Source organism: Petaurus breviceps, unplaced genomic scaffold (genome assembly GCF_028583685.1).
Source record: "Petaurus breviceps papuanus isolate PSGF00001 unplaced genomic scaffold, PetGlider_PUasm1.0 688, whole genome shotgun sequence".
NCBI classification, from domain to species: Eukaryota; Metazoa; Chordata; class Mammalia; order Diprotodontia; family Petauridae; genus Petaurus; species Petaurus breviceps.
In genome coordinates this window covers 22,405,631-22,432,151 of record NW_027186457.1, presented here as the reverse complement: position 1 = coordinate 22,432,151, position 26,521 = coordinate 22,405,631, and the positions used below count along the sequence as shown (strand labels likewise).

Genomic DNA, 26,521 nt, shown 5'->3' with positions numbered 1-26,521 from the left:
GAAGGGGAAAGCTAAGATGGTTAGAGATAATGGAGGGGAGAGGAGCAGAGTAAAGAGATCTTCTATTCAGTAGAGGTCAACTGAGAATAATCTCACCATCTAGGATCCTGTTATAACCAAGGGTAGGATATTGAGGGGAGGGGGGCAGAGGGAAAGGCAGACCAGTGTCTCCCTTAGCTTCTCTGTCCATGCACCAAGGAGCTGATGATAGAGAAAGTAAAGAAGATGGAAACAGGATCTGGGTTGGCACATGCCTGGACATCAGTTCTCCAGGGCCAGTCTGAACTTACATTTGGCACCAGCACCTTAGCTCAAAGTGACAAAAGATGAGGTAGTCGGCCTCAAGGTCCCTGATGGTTCTGTATGCCAATGGCCTCCCCTTACCATCTCTCTGATCTCTAATGTGCTAGCCAAAACCATGGTTCCATGGTATGTGCATCTCATTTTTTTCTTCAATGTTATTGATATCTGAGGATCTTCCCTCTCCCAGATTGATTCTTTTGAGAATTCTGACTTATCCTTAAATCACCAAATGGATGCTTCCTCAGACAAACTGAGGCCTGGGAAAGACCTTAGCTTAAAAAGACCAAGGTTTCCCACTACAACCTGGGTCATTGCCAGTCATCCTGACCTAGGTCTAGCCACTGGAGTCAGATGACTCTGGAGGAGAGAGTGAGGCTGATGACTTTGCACAACCCTGCCTCACTTAAATCCAATTCACTTACAAGTCACAAGTTGCGTGTCGCAAGTTCCCTTCCAGAATGAAAGACCACCACCACCAACAATGCCAGTAATTCTAGATGGTCCTAACTGGGAAATAAACATACCTAGAATAAGGCATCTGTGAGCCGTAGGCAAGTTGAAATCCTCACTATGACATAGTCCCCTCCCCCCACCCCACACACACTTTTTAAACTACAAAATAAATGCCTTCGTGCCACAGAAAACAGAATTTTCTGGCATTAAAATATGTATATCCACAAAAATAATGTCTACCTTGTATCTTCCTACATGTTCAACTCAATCCAATTGAACAAATTTCCATTAAGTGCTTACTAAGTATGGATTTTGTGCATTATAAGCACCTGCCTGCCTTGTGTGTTGTAATTGTGACTCTGAAAGTGAAGTGATCTGTGTCCTTTTGGACAAGGATGCTCACCATAGGCATTCTCCACTTGTATGTGCCCTTCTGGGCAAAGTAGTTTCAGGGGTTGGGGGAGGAAGCTTTTGCAACAGATGATAGAGAAAGGATAGAAAGTGGTAGAAGGGGGCAGCTTGGTGGTACAGTAGATAGAACACCAGCCCTGGACACAGGAGGACCTGAGTTCAAATCTGATCTCAGACACTTGACACTTACTAGCTGTATGACCCTGGGCAAGTCACTTAACCCAGACTGCCTTGTCAAAAAAAAAATTAGTGGTAGAGGGTAGAAAGGCCAGAAAGGTAGTTGAAGAGCTAAAGGAAAACTGAAAAGGAAAACATTGGTTTGAAATCCAAAGGCAGAAGTGAAGCTAGTCATTCAACAATTATGAGAATGTGGTCATTTCTGAAGAGGGAACTACAAGAGGTGGAAGGAGTGAAGCAAATGTCTGTGACCAATGGATGCTCATTTCCAGGAAGAGGCTTTGAATCAGTGCCTGGTGAATTCGATCTGCCAAATTATTTAAGAACCATGCAGGAAAAAAAGAAGAGGGCTTTTTTTTTTTATTTTTACAACTTGCTGGTTAACAAGATAGAAAATTGTTGATCTGGACAAAAACATCATATTTGATGCTAAATTTTTTAAATTGACTTTTATACTGAATCCTAGATTTCTAATATTTCATTTAACCATTTATTTATTTGTTTCTTCACATTTTCTTTTTTTCCAATTTAATTTATTTTTAATTTACGGAAATAATAGCTTTGGATTTAGAGTCAGGAGGAAACTTAGACTTCATCTAATCCAACATTTTCATTTTCTAGATGAAAAGAAGTATCCCAAGCCACCTCTTCTCTGTGGGAAAGCAGAGAATCTTCCATTCATCCTTTTTGTATCTCTTACACCTAGAGTAATACCTGCCACATAGTGAATGTTTAATATTGTATATATTTCTTGAGTTGTTGACAAAGTTTCTCTTACTTCATATGCCATGAACTCAAGACACTTCACCATCGTGGTTGCTTCCTCTGCATTTTTCCAGCCTAAGATTGGGCCCCAGAATGAAGCATGTTTTTTTTTCTAAACATTGAAAAGCTAATATAATACATTTTCCACCCTACAATCACAGAATGTCATAGTTATTTAGGTACTGCAGTAACCATTTAGTGTAACATACCTAAAAAAAAGTTTCTCTGCTATCTATCCAATGAATAGAGGAACCCACTAATTCCAGCTCATTCAGTTTTTGAATAGCTCTAATTATTGGGACTTTGAAGCCTAAATCTTTCTTCTTTGTAGCTTCCACCCATTGCTCCTAGTTCACTTCTCTAGGCCAAGCAGAACATGCCTTTCCCCTCTACAGACAGCTCTTCAAACACCTAAAGAGAGCTATCGTGTTCCACAAAGACTTGTCTTCTTCACCTGAGAATAGTGAATGTTTCATTCTGGATATTTGTATCTCTTAGCATCTAATACAGAACCTGGAACATAGTAGGCACTTAACATAGGTTTATTGATTGATAAACATGTCCAGTTCCTTCAATCAATCTGCAAATGGCATAAACTAAGACCTCTCACCGTCCTGGTCGCCTTCTTGATGTTTTCCGGTCTAGCGATGTTTTTCCTCAAATATGGTCCCACAAACAGAGGTGGTCTGATAAGACTACCCGTACCTCCTTATTCCTGTCTTAACGCAGCCTAACATGTTAGTTATTTTGGTGGCATTGCCCTTATTTTAAGTTAGCAATCCAGATTTAGAAACAAGCATCACATATAAATGCTTCAACTGTGGTAGGGAGGAAAGTATAGAAGAAACCTTTTTTTTTTCTTACAGAAAATCAGTGCTACCATTTTTACATACAAGTACTGTTTTAGTATTATAGCTAATTCTTATGTAAATGTGAGTTTCTCAAGGAATGGCTCTTAGATTGTACTTTTCACAGTAATAGAAGGAAGATCAGTAACCTTTCTGATGCTATGATACGGGGATCTGAATTCAAATCTCATCTCTGATGCTTATTGCCTATGTGAGTTTGGGTAGGTCATTTAACTTATATTCATAATTGTAATCTTTTGTCTGAACTTTAGACCATTTTCAACACAAAATGGAATTGATATAGCATTACAGACAGAACAGAGTTGGCTTCAGGAGCAGTATGAGAAAAGAATGACCCGTAAGTGACTGAATTTCTTAGAGTACCAAATTTTACACCAGTAGAAAAAACACCAGTATCTTTTCTGATCTTATGACACAGTGGAAAGGGCAATGATTTGGGAGTTAAAGGACCTGGGTTCAAATCCCATCTTTGATACTTATTGCCCATGTGACCAGGAATAAAGCACTTAACCTCCCTGGGTGTCAGTTTCATCATTTGTAAAATATGTGATGGAACAAGGTAGTTTTGGGAGCCATTCCATCTCTAGCTCTGTCATGGGTATATGATCCTATAATATCTCCAAACATAATAGACATGAAGTAGACAGACCGTAATGCTTGAGTGATGCATAAAACCCTTTCTTGCTATTACATGGTTTCTAGACTATCAGGATTTTAACTAAAATCATCAGAGATCGAATGGAAGAACTGAAATTATCAGGAAAAAAGTGTCTAGTTCTTCATTCTGGGAAAAAGAATTTATTTAGCTTCAGCTTTGAATTGTTCCAAAACTGCTTCAAGATTTATTTATTTCCCAAGCAGTCGGGCATAGGAGGAAAGTATGCTGATTTCTATAAGGAGAAGTCTAACCTGAAAGATTGCTCACTCACAAAATGAGCTGGATGGTCTGTACTGGGAAATGTTGGACAGCCAACTTCCCCCCCCCCCCCAAAGAGTACCCATGATACGTTTTAAGTCTAATCTTCAGTATTAACATTGTCACCATTGCTTTCTTAAGTCAAGATAATGAGCAAAGCAGTAAATCAAGTTCTTATTTATAGCCTTTGCCTGGTTGTAGGTCTCATCATTGCTTTCCAAAAAGAATGTGTCAATTATGGCTTCACAATCAGTATAATGGCATGCCTAGCTTTCCATGTTGGCAGCATTTGCTATTCTTAATACTGAAGAATAGAAGGATGAGTTTCAAAGAGATCTGACATGGTGCCCTCCTCTAATACAATGAATTCCTTTGTGTAATGACCCCAGCCATTTTCTCAGAGGTCCCATGGCTAGAGAAGGCCTACTCTTTGCTCTCCTTTTCTCTTGCTGACGAGCGTGATCTTTTATTCTAAGTCATTATATGAATTATGATCTGAAATTCCTTTTAACTCCTGTCATATCCTGGGTATGAGACCGTATTCCTTTTAAATTATGCTGGGGACTCCTTTAGGAAATTGCAGACAAACTGGGTGAAACTAAGTGAAGATATTCCTTCCAGCCTCCTCTCCCCCCACCCCATGCCCTTAGTTGCCCTACAAACCAACTGAAAAGACTGAAAAAGGACTGGGCGGTCAGAAAAATTATGAACTCTTTTTTTTATAATTAATTTGTTTGTTTCCTCTTAGTTTACAGGATTCGGTTCCACAATTCCTTGAGTTTCACATTTTGTCCCCCTCCCTCCCCTCCCCCTCTCCCTCCCCCCCATGGCGGCATATAGTCAAGTATAGGATCTGTAAATACTTTCACATTTTACATTAGTCAGGTTATAAAGACAGATTGTATCATATGGAATGAAAAATGGTAAAGAGGACATAAAACCAAACAAGAAGAGGAAAAAGATCAGGTATTTTGCTTCCATCTGGATATAAACTCAGTTCTTTCTAGTTCTTTCTCTGGATGCACACATTTCTCTCCATCATGAGTCTTTTGGGATTGACTTATATCACTGCATTGCTGAGAAGAGTCCAGTCTATCAAAGGTGGTCATCACACATATATTGTGTCTGTAATTGTGTACAAATTTCTCCTGGTTCTACTCTTCTCACTCAGCATCAGTTCATAGAAGCCTCGCCAAGTAAATATGAAGACCGTCTGCTCCTCGTTTCTTATAGCACAATAGTATTCCATAACATGCATATACAACAACTTGTTCAGCCATTCCCGAATTGATGGGCACCCCCTTAATTTCCAATTCTTTGCCACCACAAAAAAAGAACTGCTATAAACATTTTTGTACATATGGGTCTTCCTCCCACTTCTATGATCTCTCTGGGATATAACCCTAGGAGTGGTATTGCTAGGTCAAAGGAAATGAAATTATTTATAGCCCTTTGGGCATAATTCCAGATTGCTCTCCAGAAAGGCTGGATCAGTTCACAACTCCACCAGCAATGCATTAGTGTTCCAATTTGTCCACATCCTCTCCAGCATTTGTCATTTTCCTGTTTTGTCATCTTAGCCGATCTGACTGCTGAGATGTGGTACCTCAGAGTTGTTTTGATTTGCATTTCTCTAATCAATAGTGATTTAGAGCATTTCTTCATGTGTTTATAGATATCTTTAATTTCTTTCTCTGTAAATTGCCTGTTCATATCCTTTGACCCTTTGCCAATTGGGGAATGACTTATATTCTTATAAATTTGACTCAATTCTTTGTATATTTTAGAAATGAGTCCTTTGTCAGAGACATAGGTTGTAAAGATTCTTTCCCAATTTTCCACCTCCCTCTCGATCTTGGTTACATTGGCTTGTTTGTATAGAAGCTTTTTAATTTCATGTAGTCAAAATTATCCATTTTACATTTTATAATGTTCTCTAAATCTTGTTTAGTCATAAAGTCTTTCCCTCTCCACAAATCTGACAGGTAAACTATTCCTTGTTTTCTGAGACTGCTTACAGTATCAACCTTTATACCTAGATCATGCAACCATTTAGACTTGATTTTGGTATATGGTGTTAGATAATGGTCTATGCCCAGTTTCTGCCATACTATAGAATTATGAACTCTTAACCACCATATAAAAGAATGTTAATAATGAGATAAATGAGCATCTAAACAGCACTGAGTTTTCACTGTGCCCCCAGAAAATTGGCAAAGATAACAAAAGATGGGAATACCCAACGTGGAGGGCATTATTGAAATATAGGCATCCTGTTGCATTGTTGATGGAACTATAAATTATTCTGCAACTATTCTGGAAAGCAGTTTGGACTTTTACAAAGAAAGTGGTGAGAAAGTTCATATCCTTTGAACTAGAGATTTCACTGCTAGACTTGTATCACAAGGAAGTCAAAGACAAAAGAAAAGCCTTCACATATACCAAAAGATAGCAACACTTCTTTTTATGGTATAAAAAAATTGGAAATGGGGCGGCCAGGTGGCTCAGTGAGGAACAGCGCCGGCACCAGTGTCGGGATGACCTGGATCAAATCTGGGCTCAGATACTCAGCACCACACCCAGAAATAACTGGCCGTGTAACCTTGAGCAAGTTACTTAACCCTGATTGCTTAAAAAAAAAAAAGAATTGGAAACAAAGTAGATAACCATCAATTAGGGAATGGTTGTTGTATTATATTGCAGCAAATTACATTACATGAATGTAATGGATTATGATTGGGCTGTAAGGAATAATGAATATGGTGAAGCATGGGGGGACATATGAATTGATGTAAAGTGAAGTAAAGAGATCAAAAAACTTATTTAAATACTATAGCAGTGTAACTGGAAAGAACAACAAAACAACTATAACTGAACACTGAAAAATTATAATGAGCAGGCTTTGCCCCAAAGAAGAGATATGCAAAGGCACCTCTCCCTACTGCTTTGAGGGACTATGGCATGGGAATACTGTGTGTGGTGTCAGACTTTTTTTTTTATATTCTTTGGTTTTTGTTAAACTGCTTTTTCTTTCTCTTTTTTATTATTTGCCATAAAGGATACCTCTCTTGGAGGGACTAAGGAAGATATATTGGAAAATGTAGGTGGATATAAAAATGAAAGATATCAATTGAAATTAATTTTAAAGTGGAGACAACCTTTGCTCTCCTTTCTACTATCAATGGAATTGCTGTACTTCTTACAAAATCACATCGTCACAGAATTCTACAGCTGCATTTTTAGCCAGGCCACACTCACTAATCTTGAGTGTCCCCCAAGGCTGTCTCCTTGGGTCCTCTTCTCTTCTCCGTCATATTATTTTGCTTGGTGATTTCATTACCTCCCAGGAATCCAATTATTATCTCTATGTTGATGTTGTCCGGTCTCCTTTTCTACCCCTAACATCCCTCCTAATCTCTAGACTTTCATCTCTGTCTGTTGGTTATCTGGAAATACATATCCCAGAGACATCTTAAACTCAATATGTCCAAAATCAAATTCATTGTCTTTCCCCCCCAAGTCTTCCCTTTTCTTTATCTTCCCTATTGCTGTGGAGCTCACCAGCTCCCTCACCCTCAGTCACCCATGTCCTTGACTCCTCATTCTCTCTTACCATACCTCCTCATGTCCAATCTCTTGCCATTCTGACCTCATAACATCTCTCGTGTGTATGCATGCATACATATGTGTGTATATACACAGGTGTGTGATATGTTACATATACATACATACATACACCTTTTGTGCCTTCTGGCACAGGTACCATCCTGGTGCTGGCCCACATCTCATCATACCTGGTCTATTGGAATAGTTTTCTGGTTAGTCTCCCTGCTTCTAGCCTCTCCCTCTCCATTCCAATCCATCTTCCACTTAGCTGTCAAATTGATCTGCCTAACATTTGAGTCTGACCAGATAACACCCCTCCCCCACTCAATAAACACCAGAGCCTACTATCACCTCCAGGATCAAATGTGAAATCCTCTGTTGGGCTCTTTTAAAGCCCTTCAGACCCAATGCCTTCCTTCCTTTCTAGTCTTCTAACTCCTTACTCCCCTACATGTATTTCTTTTTTCATATGACTCAGTGCAGTGACACTGGTCTCCTTGCTGATCTTCCCATAATACACTCCACCTCCTGATTCTCACTCAGCGTGTTCACCAGCTCTGACTCATTTCTGGAATGCTCCCCACCTTCTCTTTCTCTCCTGACTGCCTGGGACTCCTTCATATCCCAGTTAAAATCCTACCTTCTACCAGAAGCTTTTTCTGTTCCCCGTTAACATTAGTGCTGTCCCTCTGAGGATAGCCCCAGGTTGTCCTGAATGTAGCTTGTTTGGACATAGCTGTTTGCATGTTGTCTCCCCCATTAGACTGTGAGGCCCCTAAGAGCAGAGTGGTTTTTCTTCTTTTTTTTTTTATACTCGTGTGCACAGTGCCTGGTACATAGTTTGTTGCTTTTTAATCACTGGAAGACTCCTCAATAATGGGGATCTCCCTGACTATTAAAGAAGCCCCTTCTACTGGGCAGGTTGAATTCCTTCTTATATTTGTTACAACTCCTAGATTCTGGTAATGCTTCTTAATTTGGAACTAGCTTTTGTTATTTTTTCTTTTTCTTAGAAATCTCTGAGCTTATTTTCCACTATGCTTTGGGATCTTTTACTTACTAGGTACTTTCTGGCCATGGCCCTCCCTTCCTCCCTATATGTGTACAGTTGATTTTTTTAAACCAACTGTAGAACGTTGAATTCCTATTCAATATAATAACCCTCTGCTTGAAGTCCTCCTCCAGGATTTCATTGTAGCCTGCAAGTGGCTCTGGGTTCTCAAAGGTGATGTCAGTGAAGAACAGATTCTGTCAGGTGCTGCTGAAATGGAAAGGTTTCAATTACTGGCTTCACCAGGGATTGTACATATGGCTGTTGCCTGATGACTAGACTAGGTAAATATGGAGAGGCTCATTGCTAGAGATTTGCCAACCTAGTGATAACTTATTGGGGGATGGAGAGTGGGGCTGCGGGGAGGACTCAGTAATTTGTGAGGACTGTGTACTGAATAAAACAGAGAAGAGTTGCTATCTGTATCCATAGCAGGAATACCTCCACCAATGAAATTGTGCATTATTGCTTTACTGAAGTAAATATATTTCATTTGATCATATTTAGCCCATCATTCCAAACTTTTTAGATCTTTTTGCATCATAATTCTGGTATGTGATGGATTAATTATCCCTCCCAACTTTATTTCACTGGCACCAAAGTAATTGATTTTTTTAAAAATTGTTGAACAGAGCAGGACAAAGGGCAGAAACCTGCATACTCAACTAGAGATTTCCCTCCAAGTTGAACTTCATTTCCTTAATTAACACACTTTGGGTTCCATTATGTAACCCATTCTATATCTACTTAACTGTTGTCTGATCCACATCTCCTCATTTTGTCTACACAGGTATTGCTAAAGACTTTGCCAAATGCCTTGCTAAAAGCCAGTGTGTTTCCTAACTTGGTTAAAATGGTAGTTTAGTAATCCCGAAAGAAAAAAAAAAGGAAATTAATTTAGTCTGGCATGATTTGTTTATAATGAAGCCATGCAGGCTCATATTGGCCACCACTTCCCTTTTGATAATCCATTCTGGAATTTTTCCAGGAATAGACATTAAGCTCCCTGGCCTCTATCTCTACACTTTTTCTGAAAGTAGGAGGGTTACCTTTCTCCAATCTTGTAATGCCTCCTTGTTAAAAATGAATGTTCCAGGGGCAGCCAGGTGGCTCAGTGAGTAAGAGCACTGGCTCCAGTGTTAGGATAACCTGGAGATCGAATCCCGGGCTCAGACACTCAGCACCACACCCAGAAATAACTGGCCGTGTAACCTTGAGCAAGTTACTTAACCTCGATTGCTTAAAAAAAAATTTATTTCCTCCCTAATTTAAGGGGCGGCTAGGTTGTGCAGTGAATAGAGCGCCAGCCCTGGAGTCAGGAGGACCTGAGTTCAAATCTGGCCTCAGACACTTAACGCAAAAACTAGCCATGTGACTCTGGGCAAGTCACTTAACCCCAATTGCCCTCCCCCACCCCCAAATAAATAAATAAATGAATGTTCCTTGTTTACATCCAGAGAAAGAACTGAGTTTGAACCCAGATTGAAGCAAACTACCTTCTCTTTCTTTTTCTCGTTTGGTTTTGTTTCCTCTTTCACATTCACATTGTTCATTCCATCTGATACAATCCTTCTTTATAACCTGACTATTGCCTAATGTGAAAGTATCTGCAGTTATTATACTTAATTGTATGCTGCCATGGTGGAGGAGGGGGAGAGGGAGAGAAAATCTGAAACTCAAGGAATTGTGGTAATGAATCTTGTAAACTAAAAGTAAACAAATTAGTAAAGACCAAAAGAAACAAAAAACAAAAAAAAAAGAATCAAATTGGATTTTATAGCAGGACAAGTTTAAATTTGATAAGAGAAAGATGTTAAATGGAATCCCTTATGTACATGAATCCTGGTAAATCTTTATTGCTTATTGCAATTTATTGAGAGCAAAATAATTATCAAGCTCTAAAAAAAAAATGTGTTCTTTACCTCATCTGCTAGTAAGGTACAAACCAAGTTCAGATGATTTGGGAGGTTCTCAGCTCAGTTGGGATGGGGTTCTAGTCACTGAAGGTACACATTTCCAAAATTACCCCATAGAGAACTCAGTAATTTGTGAGAACCAGGGCTTGAGATAAAAAAGTAAAATAAAGAAAGATCCTGGGCTTGAGGCAACACATCTGACACCTCTTTTGAAACTCTCTATGCTAGTTAATGCCCCATTCTTACTTTGTCTGGTGTTCAGCTGTGTTACATCCAATGTCTGGTTGGAGATGTCTATGTGATGTTGTATATACAATCTTTGGATATAAATGTTTTCTGGCCCAATATCTACCCTTTTGTTACTTGGCAGTTGTCACATCCAGACTGACAAGAATATAACTCACAGTAGGATGCAACCACAAAGACCCTTTTACTTAGAATTCTACATTTTAATTTCATTTTCAATTTCATTCAGTAATGTAAGGTCAGACTGCAATGGGCTATTCCAATTACTTGGCTTCTATTACAATTTTATATTCTATTCTCTGGATCAGATTATATTTTTATAATTATTTGATTGTGGTTTCCTTTTTCCTTTTTTCATTAATGTCTTACTAATGGTTTCTTCACTTTTAATTATTTTATTTTTAAAAATTAGTTTTCCTGGGGTGGCCAGGTAGCACAGCGAGTAAGAGCACCAGCTCCAGTGTCAGGATGACCTGGGGATCAAATGCAGGCTCAGATGCTTAGCACCACACCCAGAAATAACTGGCCATGTAACCTTGAGCAAGTTACTTAACCCTGATTGCTTTAAAAAAATTAGTTTTCCTGATGCCTTCTATTTTTTACACATCTATCTACAGATAGATTTCCTCTAGACAAAAGAGCTCCCTCTCCTTGCAACAAGAAAAGAAAAACAGCTAAAACCAAAGGACACAATGATTATATCTTTACAAGAATATATATCAAGACTGTGAAGACTAGCTCCATTTCAACTTTATGTTATGTGATCTCAACTTGTCCCTCACTATACAACAAGACAACCCTTTAAAACCTCCTTAATCAACTCAAATGTCCTACTCTCCAAAGCAGTTTTTTTTTTAAATCATTGCATTCCTCCTCAAACCTTTCAAGGTTCCCCCTTCTCCCACCCTCTGAGCAGAGCACCTTACCTATTTCACTAAAAACATTGAGGCCATTCTCCAAAACCACCTTCTCTCTCCTCCTCCCCATCTCACATCATCTAGATGCCCTCTGCCACCATTTCCTCTTCCTCTCCTGTCCCATGTGAAGAATTGGCCTTTTCTCATTGTCAAAACAAAGCCCTCTACATGGCAAAGTCTGTCTCCTTCAATGGATTGCCTCCTGTATCTCACTTATCTTCAATCTCTCCCTCTTTCCTGGCTACTTTTCAGCTGACTACAAACACGCCCATGTCTGTTTATCCTCCAAAAAACCCACATTTCATCCATCCATCCCCACTAGCTATCATTCCATATCTCTCATCCATTTTGTGGCCAAGCTTCTGAGGTCATCCATAATGGTTTCCATCCACCATTTCTTTTCTTCTCACTCTCTTCTTAACTCTCTCTGGTCTGACTGCTGACCTCATCGTTTAACTGAAATCGATCTTTCCAAATTTACTAACCATCTCTTAATTGCCAAACCTAAAGGTCTTTTCCTCAATTTTCTTCCTTCTTGGCCAGTCTGCAGCCTTGATATTGCCAACCACCTTCTTCTGTATTTTCCCAACTCTACTTTCTTGGGCTTGCTTTCCTAGATATCTGACAAATTCTTCCCAATCTCCTTTGGTGGATTTTCATCCAAGTCATGCCCTCTAATCCTGGATGTCCCCCAGAGCCCTGTCCTGGACCTCATCTCTTCTCTCTCTGTCCTAATCTCGGTTCCCATCATTCAATCATCATTTGTATGCTGATGATTCTTAGCCCTACTTATGAAGCCCTAACCTCTCTCCTGACTTCCTATCTTGAATCTCCAGCTGTCCATTAGATCTCTCATATTGGATGTTCTGTAGATATCTTAAACTCAACATATCATGGACATTATTTTTATATCCCTTTTCTTTATGTGATCATATTCATTGTCCAGGAAACAGATACTAATACTGTACTCTGTTGTAGGTACAAGTATGCTGGAAACAATTTATATTAATTTAACATTAATCTAAATCAAGCACTTTCTAGCTTAGATAGAGAAATGCCCAAACTGTCAATTCCCCTGCACCCTAGGACATTTCTCTGCTCCCAAATGAGGCAACAGTTATAAGAATTTTGAAGAAAAAAGTCACATTATGCTAAAATAACATTTTGGTTTCCAGAACAATAATCACTAACGATAGTCACTTAATCATCCACTACAGCCAACCAATTCCTTCCTTGCCCATTTCCCTCATATACATTTTCCTACAAGGAAAAGTCCAAAAATAGCTTGAGGCTGGAGGAAATATTATTTCTTAATATTTTCCATTGTACTAAGAAGGAGGTTTTAAATGTTTCCACATCATTATGTGTATGGTTTCCCTGGTTCTGCCTTCTTCACTGAATCAGTTCATGTATATCTTTTTTCCTTGGATCTCGCATATTCATTATTTCTTATGGCACAATATTGTTCCATTAATTTATAGTGGTTCACTTTTGTAATGCCCTTGGTAACCACCAAGAATTTTAGTTCTCAGTCAATTATTTACTAGCTCATTTTCTTTCACAGTTGTAGCAAAAGGCAGTTTTTACCAAGAGGAGAACATTCAGGAAACAGTGGCAGAGTATAAGAAAAAGAAAAGGATTAAAGATTTAAAGACTGCAATAGAAAAAATAGCAGTAATTCGTGAGTAATCCTTTTTAATTTATTTATTTTTTGGTCTTGGGTTTAGGGAATGAAAGGGAGATAGATAAGCTTAGAATGGTAGCCTGGGGTCAGATGATGGAGGGTCTCTAAGGAATATTAGACTGAAGAGTTTGGGCTTTATTCATTGTTGGGGGGGCGGGAATGTAGGGAGAAGAAGGAAAGAATTTGGAGCAGAAGAGTGACAAGGTCTAAGCTTGTGCTTCAAGGAAATGAATCTGTCCAGGATGTGTGAGCTTATTTGCCAAGAGGAGCAATAAGGGTTGGCCTGGGAGGCCAGTTACAAGATTTTTTTTTAAAGCAATTGGGGTTAAGTAACTTGCTCAAGGCTACATGGCCAGTTATTTCTGGGTGTGGTGGTGAGTATCTGAGCCCGGATTTGATCCAGGTCATCCCGACACTGGAGCCAGTGCTCTTACTCGCTGAGCCACCTGGCTGCCCCCAGTTACAAGATTATTGTAATGACAGCCTCAAATAGTAGTGGTGATGGGAATGGAAAGGGGGGCCCCAGTTCAAGAAAGGCTTCACCGGACATTAGGGAAGCAGAGGCAGCAAGTGGAGACTGCTCTTTGGAGGAGTTTGTCAGGGAAGGAAAAAGAAGAGACCATGCAGGGAAGACAGTACAGAGTAGTAACATGTTCAAGGAAGAATTTTTTTTTGCTTCATTTTTAAGATGAGAGAGTAGTTTATATCTTATAGGAAGGAGCCTTTTTTATTTTATTTGTCTAACAGGACCTGGGGTTTGTTTGGTATAGAGAACTCCAAAGTGAAGAAAGTCCTTGAACTAATACAGGCCAATGCAGGTGACCTCTAGTCTTAGAGTTGCTTGAAAATGAAATGTCCTAAGGGAGGTGGAAGTGGATGAGATCGAGAGCCTAAGTAAACTGGAAGGAAGAATGAATACTTCTTCCATTGAGGCAAGAGGAAAGGAGAGGATGAGGAAAGATGTATACATACCTTGAGAAGAAAAAGAGGGAAATTGAAGGGGGTTTATAATTGGTTGATTGACTGTTGTCCTTTGTTCTTTAAGAGGACCAAAATGACATTGTATGTTAGAATCAAGGTACAGTGTGTCTGACTATGACTGATCAGACCAGTGTGAGCTCAGAACACTCAGCCACAGGTCAGGCACAAATAGGTCATGTGAACATTTGAGCTGGCTTCTTAAAATATGTACATCCCATGTTTCTTTTGAACTACTTCTGTTCTGCTTTGCTCATAGAGCACAGAACTGTCTTTGATGAGGGCATGACAGGCTTTATAATAAAGTAAGAGGTGAAGTCATGCTTTGGAAGACTCAAAACAATGGGGAAAGGTTAGGAGAAGATGTTGCAGGAACAACAAAAGGGAGTCAACTGGAATCATAGGGAAGAATTGTTGAGCAGCAGTGATGGCCCAGCTGAGATCAGGTTGTATAGATTTGTCATTAAAGCAGACAATGCAGTTAGATGATTTTCTAAAGCACTTCATAGCAGTCTGAGACAGGATCAGAGAAAATGGACAGTGGGACTTGTCTGGGGTCCTGTGTTGGCGAGGCAAGTGGAACAGGACATCAAGATAGTAAGAGATCAAGAGTGGCAAGTACCATTGAAATGAATGGCCATTGAAATGACTATGTTTTATGGGTGGATCAGTTTGCATTTTCCCAGTAACATGTCAACTGTGCATTCTCTTTCCAGGTGCTTTTGGCTCCTATGGACACAGGGATGTCTCTTCTCCCTCTTATTGCCCATTAACTCGAGGCAAATGGACATTAAAAACCCTATCTGCCCCTTGGATTATCCAATAAAAATGCCATTTGGGAGAAGATTCAGTTCATTTTTCTTCATTTCTGTTTCTTATATCTGTGTTAGCTTTACAAAGGATGGGGCTGGACCTGGGATTTCATTGGTACCAGGGACTCCCAGATGAGGAAAATACCCTACCGGTTGGGTAGATATGCAATTTATGGTCTTAAGAAATTACCTGGAACACTGAGAAGGTTGTGACTAGCCCAGGGTCCCACAGCCAGGTCAAAGGCAGGCCTTGCATGCAAGCTACAAGATGAGCTCTTTACCCACTATACCATGAGGCTTCTCATGTCTTCTGAGGATGTTGTCTAAATTCTGAAGCCTGGTACACTCATAAACAACTCTTCCTCCACCCTCAAGGAGCTGTTGACCATTTCTATCTGTTCACTGTAAGGAGTGTGACCATAATGTGGGCCTTTGGGACATGGCCAAAAAAATTAGGGAAAATATGATGGGCAGTATGTTGTTATGGAAGAAATGCTGACCTTGGATTTCTAATTCCACTTCTGTCACCTTCAGTCTCTGTGATCTTGGGCAAACCACTTCTCCATTTGTCAGTTTCCTAATCTGTAACATGAAATTAGACTAGATGACCCCTGAGGTCTTTTACTGCTTTATGCACATGATCCCATGACTTAGCACTATAGACATTTTCACAGGTTTATTTTTTCCTTATTAACTAATGCTCGTTATTCTCCCCCTAGCACGATGGACAATAAGTGAGAGGATGCAGCATTTAGACGTTCTGTGTGACATGGAGGTAAAAATTCATTATTATACAACCCAGGACACCATCAGACCAAAAGTATTTTACACTCTCCCCCTGCCTTTTTTTTTTTCAAGTTTAAAGAAGACTTCAAAATATTTTTTGAGCCATATCTGGAAACGATTCCAAGGGTTGGACCACCAACCATTCTAGCCTATAAACCAGAGCCACCTCCACAGGATATAATTCTCGAGGTAATGTTCATTTGTCTTCTTAATATTGAAACATTTAGCAAGGTAACAAGAGAGGCCTCTTGGCAGTGTCCCTAGCTCTGAACTGGCCTTTTACCAACTTCAATACATCCTGGCTGTGTGACCCAGGGCAAATCATTTAACTTCTCTGTGCCCTGGGGGCCTCTCCAAGACTGGAAGTGTCTGAGGAGGTGGCTATCTTCAAGAAGAAGGAGCCTTCTCAGCTAGGACTTCAAAAGGTAACAGCAAGCCCTTTAAGGACCTGAATGAAGTAGCAAGTACAGTGGGGGTGGGGAGAGGGATCATGGTGAAGATTACAGAATGCTCAACAATGTTTCATGAGACCCAATTTTTAGTCTCAAATCCACCACTTGCTTAACTTTAGGACCGTGGGAAAACCATTCAAGTTCTGAGAGTCTCCATTGATGGAGATATTTCATGGACTTGTGGGCTTTTACATGTGGTTACTTGACTCAGCTGGTAGGAGGACCTTGCTAAGCAGTTAAATTCCATGACTTAAAGTGGGTCATGGTGTGAACTGATTCAAGTGTCATTTCACCCCAGACCTTAGAGAGAACACTGCAGCCAAGCCAAGGATGAGCAAACATGTGCAGTGGCCCCAGAAATTGAGTAATGAAAAGACATCCCCTCCACTGGAAAAATAAATCCAGCAAAAAATAACCAGCATTTACATAGTGCTTTCAAACTAGAGGAATACTTTACATGTATTACCACTTCTTATTGGAACATCACATTACCCTTTGATGAGAGAGGTGTTCTCATCCCTGTTTTACAGAAGAGGAAACTGAGGTTGACAGGGGGGAAGTGATTTGTCCATGGCCACATAGCTAGCAATTCACAAAATTGGGACCAGAATCCTGGGCAAGAATTCTTGTGCCTGGGACAAGCTCAAGTCCCACAGCAGCAGTTTTGCAGAAGATAATCCTGTAATGGGCATGCTAGGAAGAAGGGTGGCATAGTACCTAGTGAATAATTAAGAAATGTTTGTTGACTGATTGACTGTCCCCTTGGGTATATGGAAAAAATCCTTTATTATGTTATTCAGAAAATTTATTAATTATTAGACTGTTTAAATTCCACTTTATGTGACTAAATATTCTTCGCACCCAGAATGTTATCTAGATCTCATTTACTCTCTAGGAATGCCAGAAATGGTTTCAAGGAATTTTGGATTCACTCAGACCCACCAGAATATTTATGTTTTGGGTTACTACACCAGGTCTGGTTTTGGGCCCACTCAAGACTGTTTTGGGTTCTCCTTGGGTTTTGGCTTTATTGAATGTTTACATTTACTGGTGTCTCTCTCTATCTCCCCAGTTCTAAAATGAACTGTGTTCCCGAGATTCCTGCAAGTGCTCTTGTCAAAATTCTATGCAATGTAAATCTTCCAGAGCCTCTCGCTCTCTCTCTCTCTCTCTCTCTCTCTCTCTCTCTCTCTCTCTCTCTCTGCCTGTCTCTGTCTCTCTATCTCTTTGTCTCCTTAATACATTTCTTTCAAAAGCTATTTTGGATTTGTTGTTCTTATGAGCAACAGGTATTAGAAGGAAGAGAGGTGCCAGGACCCTAGGGGTGGCAGCCTTGGTGGGTACATTTCATGGTGGCACGAGACAGCAGAGAAACATGAGGTGAGACACAGAAATGGTAGCCATTGAAGAGAGGAAATATTACCACCTTCTCCCCTGCCTTATGGCAGCCCTGGTGCTCCTGTACTGGTTGAGTTTCAGAGCTTGGTCTCTTATGAACATAGATCTTTAACTGGAAAAGACTCTCAGAGGGTATCTAGTCTAATTGACTCATTTTAAAAGTAAGGAAAATTAGGGCGGCTAGGTGGCGCAATGAATAGAGCACCACCGTGGACTTAGCAAGACCTGAGTTCAAATCTGACCTCAGGCACTTAACATGTACTAGCCGTGTGACTTTGGGCAAGTCACTTAACCCCAGTTGCCCTGCCCTCCCCCTCTAAAAAGAAAAAAAAAAAGTAAGGAAAATGAAGCCCAGAAAAGGGAGAGGTGTCTTGACCAAGATCATACAGACAGTAAGGATAAAAGACGAGATTTGAACCCAAGTATTTTTTATTTCATCGCTGGGGCACTTTCCCCTGTACCATGCTACCTCCTAAACTGCTACATTCAGTCTGCTACATCACAGTGGTATCTATAGTTCCTTTTCATTCTAAAATTCTGTGATCAATTTGGGGGAAAACAGGGGAATATGGATAGAGTGAAGAAGCAGAGGAGGACCTGAAGTTCAGAATTACTTTTACTATTGATTTAGAACCAGAACGAAACCCTGCTGCATGACTAACCCAGGAAGCTAATCTACGAAATAAGTTTATTAAATAGTAGCACAGGAGTTCATTGAAAGTCAAGTTAAAGTGGGGAGAAAAAAATTCTAATTTGAAATGTGCTTGGGGGATGAATCACTGGCCCCTCACACTGGAGCTTCAAAGGCTCCTTCGTGTGGAGGAGGCCACGCTTTAATGTGGTGTCGTGAGTGGAGTGTTTGTCTTGGAGTGGAGAAGACCTGAATTCAAATCCTGCCTCTGAAATTTGACCTAAATATTTAATCCTGAGTATTAGTCACTTAACTTCTCTCACACTGTTTCCCCATCTATAAAATGGAGATAATAATAGTACCTGCCTCACAGGATTGTTGTAAGGATCAAATGAGATAATAATTTATGTAAAGTCCTTTGCAAATCTTAAAGCGTTATAGAAATACTAGCTATTTCATTATTACTATCATCCCTGAGGGAATCGATGTATAACAAAATAGATAAACCCCTTAAGAAGCAAAAGGCAAAGAAAGCATTCTGGGAAATAGGGGGTCAACGCTTTGGATATTATGAGGCTGGAGGGAGGGAGGGAGGGAAGGAAGGAAGGAAGGAAGGAAGGAAGGAAGGAAGGAAGGAAGGAAGGAAGGAAGGAAGGAAGGAAAGAAGGAAGGAAAGAAGGAAGGGGATAAAACCATTCAAATTTATCTTATGGGAGACACTTAAATAGGTATTAAATATGTCAAAAAAGGAAATTTTACAAAGCAAATGAATTGAAAAGGACTGGATAATTTTCAGAGAAAGAAAGCTAAGAGTTGGGAAGTAGGGATGTATCTGACCCTGCTTGTCTAGGGCCTAATTGGACAAGCCTTTAGACACAGGAATCTAAGGCATTGTCTTGGTATTATAAATTACACTGTACACATAGTGGGCACTTACTATTTATTGTATTAAATTGAATGGAAATGGGATGGAATTTTTAAGGGTGCTAATTCACTCTCTAGTATAATCTCAGAGAATACTTTCATCTATTAAGAAAGTGATGGAGGGGTGGCTAGGTGGCACAGTGAATAGAGCACCAGCCCTGGAGTCAAGAGAACCTGAGTTCAAATCCGGCCTCAGATACTTAATACTAGCCATGTGACCTTGGGCAAGTCACTTAACCCCCATTACCCAGCCTCCCCCCCACCAAAAAAAAAAAAGCAAAACACAAACAAAAAAAAGAGTGATGGAGAAAATATTAATAATGTAGTTACTCTACATGATTAACTTATTATACTTGAAAGTGTAATTTTTTCCAGAGCTCCAGTTGTTAAATATTTACCAGAACCCAGCTGTTTACAGAAATTGTTTATGGAAAAGCTGTTATGGGAAATTGAAGGTGATTTCAGAAGGAAGGTACTAGCATTGAGGAAAAATGGAAGAGGATCCTTTCAGGAAGTGGATTTTATGTGAGACTTGGGAAGCCCAGAGATGGAGACCAGGACAGGGAGCATTGTAGGCACAAGGGATAGGTGGTGACAAAACTCATAGCAGGACATGGAGCGTTGTGTGGAATAAATAGAAAGGAGGAGTGTATTGCTGGGTTCTAGAGTAAGTGGAGGGTAGTAAAATATAAGAAGACTAGAAAGGAAGAAAGGGATCAATTGTAAAGGGCTTTAAAAGCACAATAAGAGATATTTTATTTGATCCTAATCAGGAGTCAGCAGAGTTTATCGAGTACAAGGGAGATGTGGGCATCCCAGCACCTTAGGAAGGTCACTTTGACAGTTGAGTGGAGCATGGACTAGAGTAGAGAAGACCTGAGGGAGGAAGGTGATTGCAGTAGTCCAGGTAAGAGAAAATGAGGGCCTGTACCAGGGTGGTGTCAGAGAGCAGGTGCTAAACCAGGTGGAGGGAATAGCAGCTCACGTATGCTTTGATCCTCTTTAGAAAACAGCATCCTACCTGGGCTGTAAGCTCAACACTTTTGAACTGTAAACCTATCAGAATTGACTTCTCGTGTTAGGAAAATTTGTCTTTAAAAGGTTGAGCAAGGGCATTTAGGTATCTCAGTGGATAGAATACCAGGCCTGGAATTAGGAAGAACTGAGGTTGAATCCAGCTCCAGACACGTAAAAGCTGTACTCTATTTGCCTCAGTTTCCTCATCTGTAAAATGAGCTGGAGAAGAAAATGGCAAACCATTCCAGCATCTTTTCCAAAAAAACCCAAAATTGGGTCACAAAGAGCCAGACATGCCTGAAGGACAACAATGGGGGAATTAGCCTGGGGCCTTAGCCTGTATCAGTTATACACCTTGTCTGTGATAATAAACCCCTTTTTGCCTCATTTTCCTTACCTTGTCTTATTGAGTAAGTAAAGCCCTAATGAAGATTTTTCTTTCAATTATATAATACATCACTTTATATTACATAATATATTACAACAAATTTAAGGGTATATTTTTTGCATTTTTTTCCTTTTTAAAAAATGTATTTATTTACTTTCAGTTTACAACATTCAGTTCCACAATCCCTTGAGTTCCAAATTTTCTCCCCCTCCCCCCTGAGTATATACATATTTTTTTTTGGAGGGGGAGGAAGGACAATTAGGGTTAAGTGACTTGCCCAAGGTCATATGGCTAATAAGTGTGTCAAGTGTCTGAGGTCGGATTTGAACTCGGGACCTCCTGATTCTAGGGCCAGTGCTCTGTTCGCTGTACCACCTAGCTATCCCATGAGTACATATATTTTTAAAAGTATTGGAGAAAACCAAAGTAATCAGTAAATACATACATATATGTGTGTGTGTGTGTGTATACATACACACAAATATATTTGTATATATGTGTGTATATATTATTGGTTCTGGTAAAAGAGGAACCAGAGGACTTTATAGTCACAGAAAGGAGATAGGATTTCAACTTTGGGCACTTTTCCCAGAAAGCAGGTTGAGGGAGGGGGGGGGGCGGTGCTGCTAAATTTGGAGGCAGAGAGTCAAAGTTCAGTTCTGTTTGCTACCAAACCTGTGCCCTGGGCCAAGTCTCAAGTACAGCAGGAGATCCTAGAGAGCAGGACTGTTGTTCCATTGCCTTCTGTACCTACGGTGCCTAGCAGAGTGCCCAGCACAGAGCAGGCAAGCAATAAGTATCTATTGAATTGATTGAAACTCCCTGGGCCTCAGTTCCCTCCCATGCAAAATAATAAGATTGAGCCAGATAACTTCTAAGACCCCTTCCCCAGTCAGATCACTAGGTTTAGAGTCAACTCAGACCCAGGTTCAAATGCTGACTCTGTCACTGAATGCCATGTGAAGATGTTGGACAGCTCCTTGTCCTCTCCAGACCTCAGTTCTCTTATTTGACAAATGAGAGACTTGGAATAAATGGCTTCAAACATCCTGCCAGTTCGAGGTATATGATCTTTCTTGGATATTACTGTGCTCATCAACCATTGATTACTTTTACTTCTTCCACCAGTGGGATGTGGAATCCTCCCCATGCTGTGAGTTTTGTGGGTGTGAAATGAAACCATTTCCTTCCCTGGATGATATTGACTTGGACTCTGAAAGCTATGAGAACGTAAGCTGTGTGGGAAGCCTGCAAAGTGAAGGTTTGCTAGGGAAACATTTACAAAATATTATAGTTGCAACACATGGGCTGAGGCAACTATCCTAATCACCATTTGCATCAATAAATCAAGTCCCCAAAAGAGATATTGGACTTCTCTTTCGGATTCTAAGGGTAGCCCTGAGGGATTGGGGGTTGTTTTTCTAATGCCATAGCTAGCTCACAAGCTCCCTCCAGTGCCCTAGGATTATTGGTTGATATCCATTAGTTAAGCAGACTTAGTTAGCTTTTAGAAAGAGGTTTTTATTTACTAATGTGGAATAGTTACCTCAAAGCTTCTCTCTGTGACCCATTCTCCCCTATGTACATAGAATCCAGGGAAAAGTAGTTTTAAGCTTGGAGATCACATGTAGCAAACAGGTAGCTCATAGCTTCTGGAAGACCTTTTGCTGGAATCCTCAAGACATTTCCTTGAGCTTTTTGTCTGTCCTTGTCTCTCAATAAAGATGCGGCCATCAGCTATTTCTGCTAGGATGCTGATGGCAAGTCCCAAATCCTTAAGACCTTACAGATCTCAAAAGGTCTTCCTTGGGCTATTGGGCTAAGGAAGAAACCAACGTGTGCTCATTCCTTGGTCTCCCCAGAGAATTTATTTGGCCTGGGACAACTAGATGCCAGGTTGCTTGACTCTGATTCCTATTAGCTTCTTGGTTTATGCGAATCCCCAGACCAAGTTCTTCAGTCAATCAAAAGAGGATTCCTTTGACATCTAGGGAGGTATCCAAGCCATACTCACTAGTGACCCTTTGAAAGATGTACTCACCCAACAAATGTATGAGGAAGAGCAGTTTATAACTTATTTAAGTGGGAAGGGATGATGTGATTGCTTTACTCAACTGAGACCCACCCCTCTACCAGTATCCCTTTACGGAAAACTTTCTGTGCCTATAAGTTTTAACTATAATTTTATGGAATGGTCATCAATTTTTAAACCAACCTTCAGTCCAGTTCATCAATAATTAAACACAACTTTGTTTTCCAGTTCTTCTGTTGTCTTGAGTTCAAGAAGCTGTTTGAGTATGTTCTCCATGAAAGGAATATAATCAAAAGTATGCATCCAAAATCAGATTTAATTTCCATCAAGCCTCATGCAGCCTTTGGCAGTGAGCAGGAGAGGCTCAAGGCAAAAGAAACAGCCCTTCGGAGGTAATGTGAATCAGCCCAAGTGTTAGCTCCCAACACCTACATGCCCCATGTTCTTCAGGTATTAACTATAGACAGCAGAACTTTAATGTAGGGCACAAAGACCCAGTGGCATTTAGCAGCAGAGCTTCTGATCCAGAAAGAGATGGGCCATCTGCTGGCTTAGAGTCAGTTCCCTGGAAGGGAAGTCAGAGGCCATGGGCATGAATCCTGGCTATTCTGCATATTAGCTGACCTTAGGGAAGTTACACAACTTCCTTGGGGAAGCCTCTTGGGCTTTAGTTTCCTTCTTTGTAAAATGAAAGGGTTGGACTCAGAAATGGCCTTCAAGGTCACACACACACACACACACACACACACGTCTATATCCCTGGGGACACAGAGATAGATAAGACAGGCCCTACTCTCATGGAGTTTAAGATGTAGCAAGACTTCCTGGTTGGTCACATCAAATGAAAGTTATAATAGATTGCACCAGCATATCAAAAGTGGGTAGGTCTGTAGTGCTGGATCCACAATCACCTAAGTATAAACTTCATCTTGGTATCATGTGTCTTCATTTCTTTAGACAACAAGAGAGACAGATGGCCAGAACCTTTGCATTCATGTCAAGTGAGCAAGATGAGGGTGAGTTCATTCTAGCTAATGGGCAGCTCAAGGTAATTAAAAAGTCTGAACCTTTGATATCAGCATTTTAAATAATAACCTCTTTGTTGGCTTCAGGATACAAATATGCTAGAGGAAGGCCTTTGCATAGTTGGTCAGGAACCACACAAGGTCATGAATAAGAACACATGGGATGGGATCTGGATGGGGGCAAGGAGTGCTTTCATTTAAGAGATCGCAGAGCCAATTAGGGGCAAAAATCTTTTCAAGAACAACAAAAGATCAATTAGCTGAAATGCTGAGACAATGGAGTGTTCTATTTACTTAGACATTCTGGCTAATTAAAAATATAGAATTTATTAGTAAATATTAGCACTATTACTAATATTAGTATTTCAACGCTAATCGAAAAATCTAAGGTAGTTTTTGGCCATTTGCTAAAGGCAGTCTCCTAGGACAGTTGAATCTTTCCTTGTTAGTTGAGGGCCCTATAGACCCTCAGGACCAACCACTGGAATATACATTCTAACTGTATAATATTAGAGATAGACTCGATTCAATGAATAGTGACTGTGAAAAAAATTTTTTTAACTGGCTCAATCTTGGACATAAACTTACTTTTTTTCAATTTGTCTCATTCTCCTAAAAATGGAGTCCCAGGGAAAAAATCCATATAATTGAGAGTTCCACTGTATTGGATTGTGGATAAGATAGGTCTCATACTCAGTATCATTCCTTTTTTTTCTTCAATAAAACATCCATAAAAATATCTGAAGAATTAGTATTGGAAAGTTGTAATACAAATTAAACTTTGGAATTGTATGAAAGTTTCTGGAGAAGTATTGAGTTGTATATTGATGTTAAGAGTTTTTCTAAGCATTCACATGTGCTTCTTTTTTTAAGTTGGTATAAAGCAGCTTAGGACAATAACATACCAACTTGCCCGGGATCCCTCAATAAAAATACCAAGTGAAGAGAGCTTAAGTGATTCACTCGAGGATCAGTGTGCATTTTCTATTGACTCTGGTGTTATTTGGACACTACCTTGTTTAAAGGTAATTTTTCTCTGTTACTTTTTAAAATTAATTTTTCTCAGTTACTTTTCACTTGGTTTTTATTTTTCTAACTCATGTTGCACATTTATTTAAAGTATTGAAATAAACATTATCAGGAATGAGATAGTGTGATACAATCATAAAATTATAGACAGAGTTGAAAAGCATTTCACAGATCATTTCAACCAACTAGTAGCCAAATCATGAATCCTGTCTACAGAATTCTCAACAAGTGGTCATCTACCTTCTTTCTGAAGACTACCAATGACAGAGAACTCATGCCCCTATAAAGTAACTCAGTACACATTTTGATAGCACTAATTTCTTATGAAGTTTTTCCTCATGTTGCATTAAAATCTGCTTGTTTATAATTTCTAACTAGTGAACCTAATCCTGTCCTCTAGGACCAAACAGAACATTCCTCTCTAATATACAGCAACCTTTGAAACACTTGAAGACTATAATCATGTCCCTTGCCCATAGTCTTCTCTTCTCTCAAGCAATTGCCATATTGTATAGTTTCTTGTTCCCTCAAAATCTTGGAAGCTATCCTCTAAACATGCTCTAGCTAATCAGTGTACCTTCCAAAACGGGGGTGGGGGGTGGGGGGTGGGGGGGGGTGTCAGAGCTTAGCCTTTTTTTTTTTTTGCTAGCTATAGCAGCTTCATAGCTCATGTTGAACTTGGAGTAATAAACTGAAAAACTCAGAGATTTTGGAGACAAATTGTTGATTAGTAACATACCTCTTGTTTTTAAAAATAGTATTTTATGTTCTTCCTAATTATATTCCAAGACAATTTTTACTATTCATTTTTACAAGATTTTGAGTTCCAAATTTTTCTCCCTCTCCTCCCCTCTTCCTAAAATGGTAGACAATTTGATATAGATTATATATGTGCAATTATGTAAAATATTTCCATATTAGTAACAGTTGTGAAAGAAGAGACATCAAAAGAGAAAAAAACACAAAAAGTAAGTGAAAAAAGTATGCTTCAATCACATTTAGAATACATCAGTTCTTTATCTGGATGTGGATGGCATTTTCCATACTTGTCTTGGATCACTGTGTTGCTCAGAAGACCTAAGTCATTTATAGTTTATCATCACATAGTGTTGCTGATACTATGTACAGTGTTTTCCTGGTTCTGCTCATTTCACTTTGCATCAGTTCACCTAAGTGTTTCCAGCTTTTTCTGAAATCTGCCTGCTTATCATTTCTTATCACAATAGTATTCCATCACATTCATATACCACAACTTGTTTAGCCATTCCCCAATTGATAGGCATCCCTTCAATTTCCAATATTTTTCCACCATGAAAAGGGCTACTATAAATATTTTTGCACATGTAGGTCCTTTTCCCCTTTTTATGATCTCTTTGGGATACAGACCTAGAAGTCGTATTGCTGGATCAAGGGGTCTGCACAGTTTGATTGCCCTTTTGGGCATAGCATGAGATGCCTTTTAAAATACCTTAGTCTACAATCAATACATAAAATTGATCTTCCTGTTCAACTACATTTGTCTCTTTAGACACTACCCTCTTTTCTCATTTCTCAGAACTGACTATGATGTGATTGCCAGTACTTTTTTTTCTTACTGAGACCACCATCCCTCTTTAGCCAACTTCAGTTCGATTTGATAAACTGAGAATCTTCTCTATGATACAACAACAAACATTAAGTGCCAATCATATATTAGGTGCTGGAATATGAAGAAAAAAGCATTAATTCCTCCCCT

General features: G+C 39.6%; 1 protein-coding gene across 1 annotated transcript in view; it reads left to right on the top strand.

Moving 5' to 3' along the window:
• ERICH6 (glutamate rich 6) overlaps positions 1 to 26,521 on the top strand; it is a 44,708-nt gene that overhangs the window by 3,563 nt on the left and 14,624 nt on the right. The window contains exons 3-11 of the mRNA XM_069104413.1: positions 3,230 to 3,315; positions 13,195 to 13,311; positions 15,009 to 15,071; positions 15,824 to 15,879; positions 15,963 to 16,079; positions 21,829 to 21,930; positions 22,961 to 23,124; positions 23,690 to 23,748; positions 24,631 to 24,782. Coding sequence (XP_068960514.1) covers positions 3,230 to 3,315; positions 13,195 to 13,311; positions 15,009 to 15,071; positions 15,824 to 15,879; positions 15,963 to 16,079; positions 21,829 to 21,930; positions 22,961 to 23,124; positions 23,690 to 23,748; positions 24,631 to 24,782 — 916 coding nt within the window. The remainder of the gene's footprint in view (positions 1 to 3,229; positions 3,316 to 13,194; positions 13,312 to 15,008; positions 15,072 to 15,823; positions 15,880 to 15,962; positions 16,080 to 21,828; positions 21,931 to 22,960; positions 23,125 to 23,689; positions 23,749 to 24,630; positions 24,783 to 26,521) is intronic.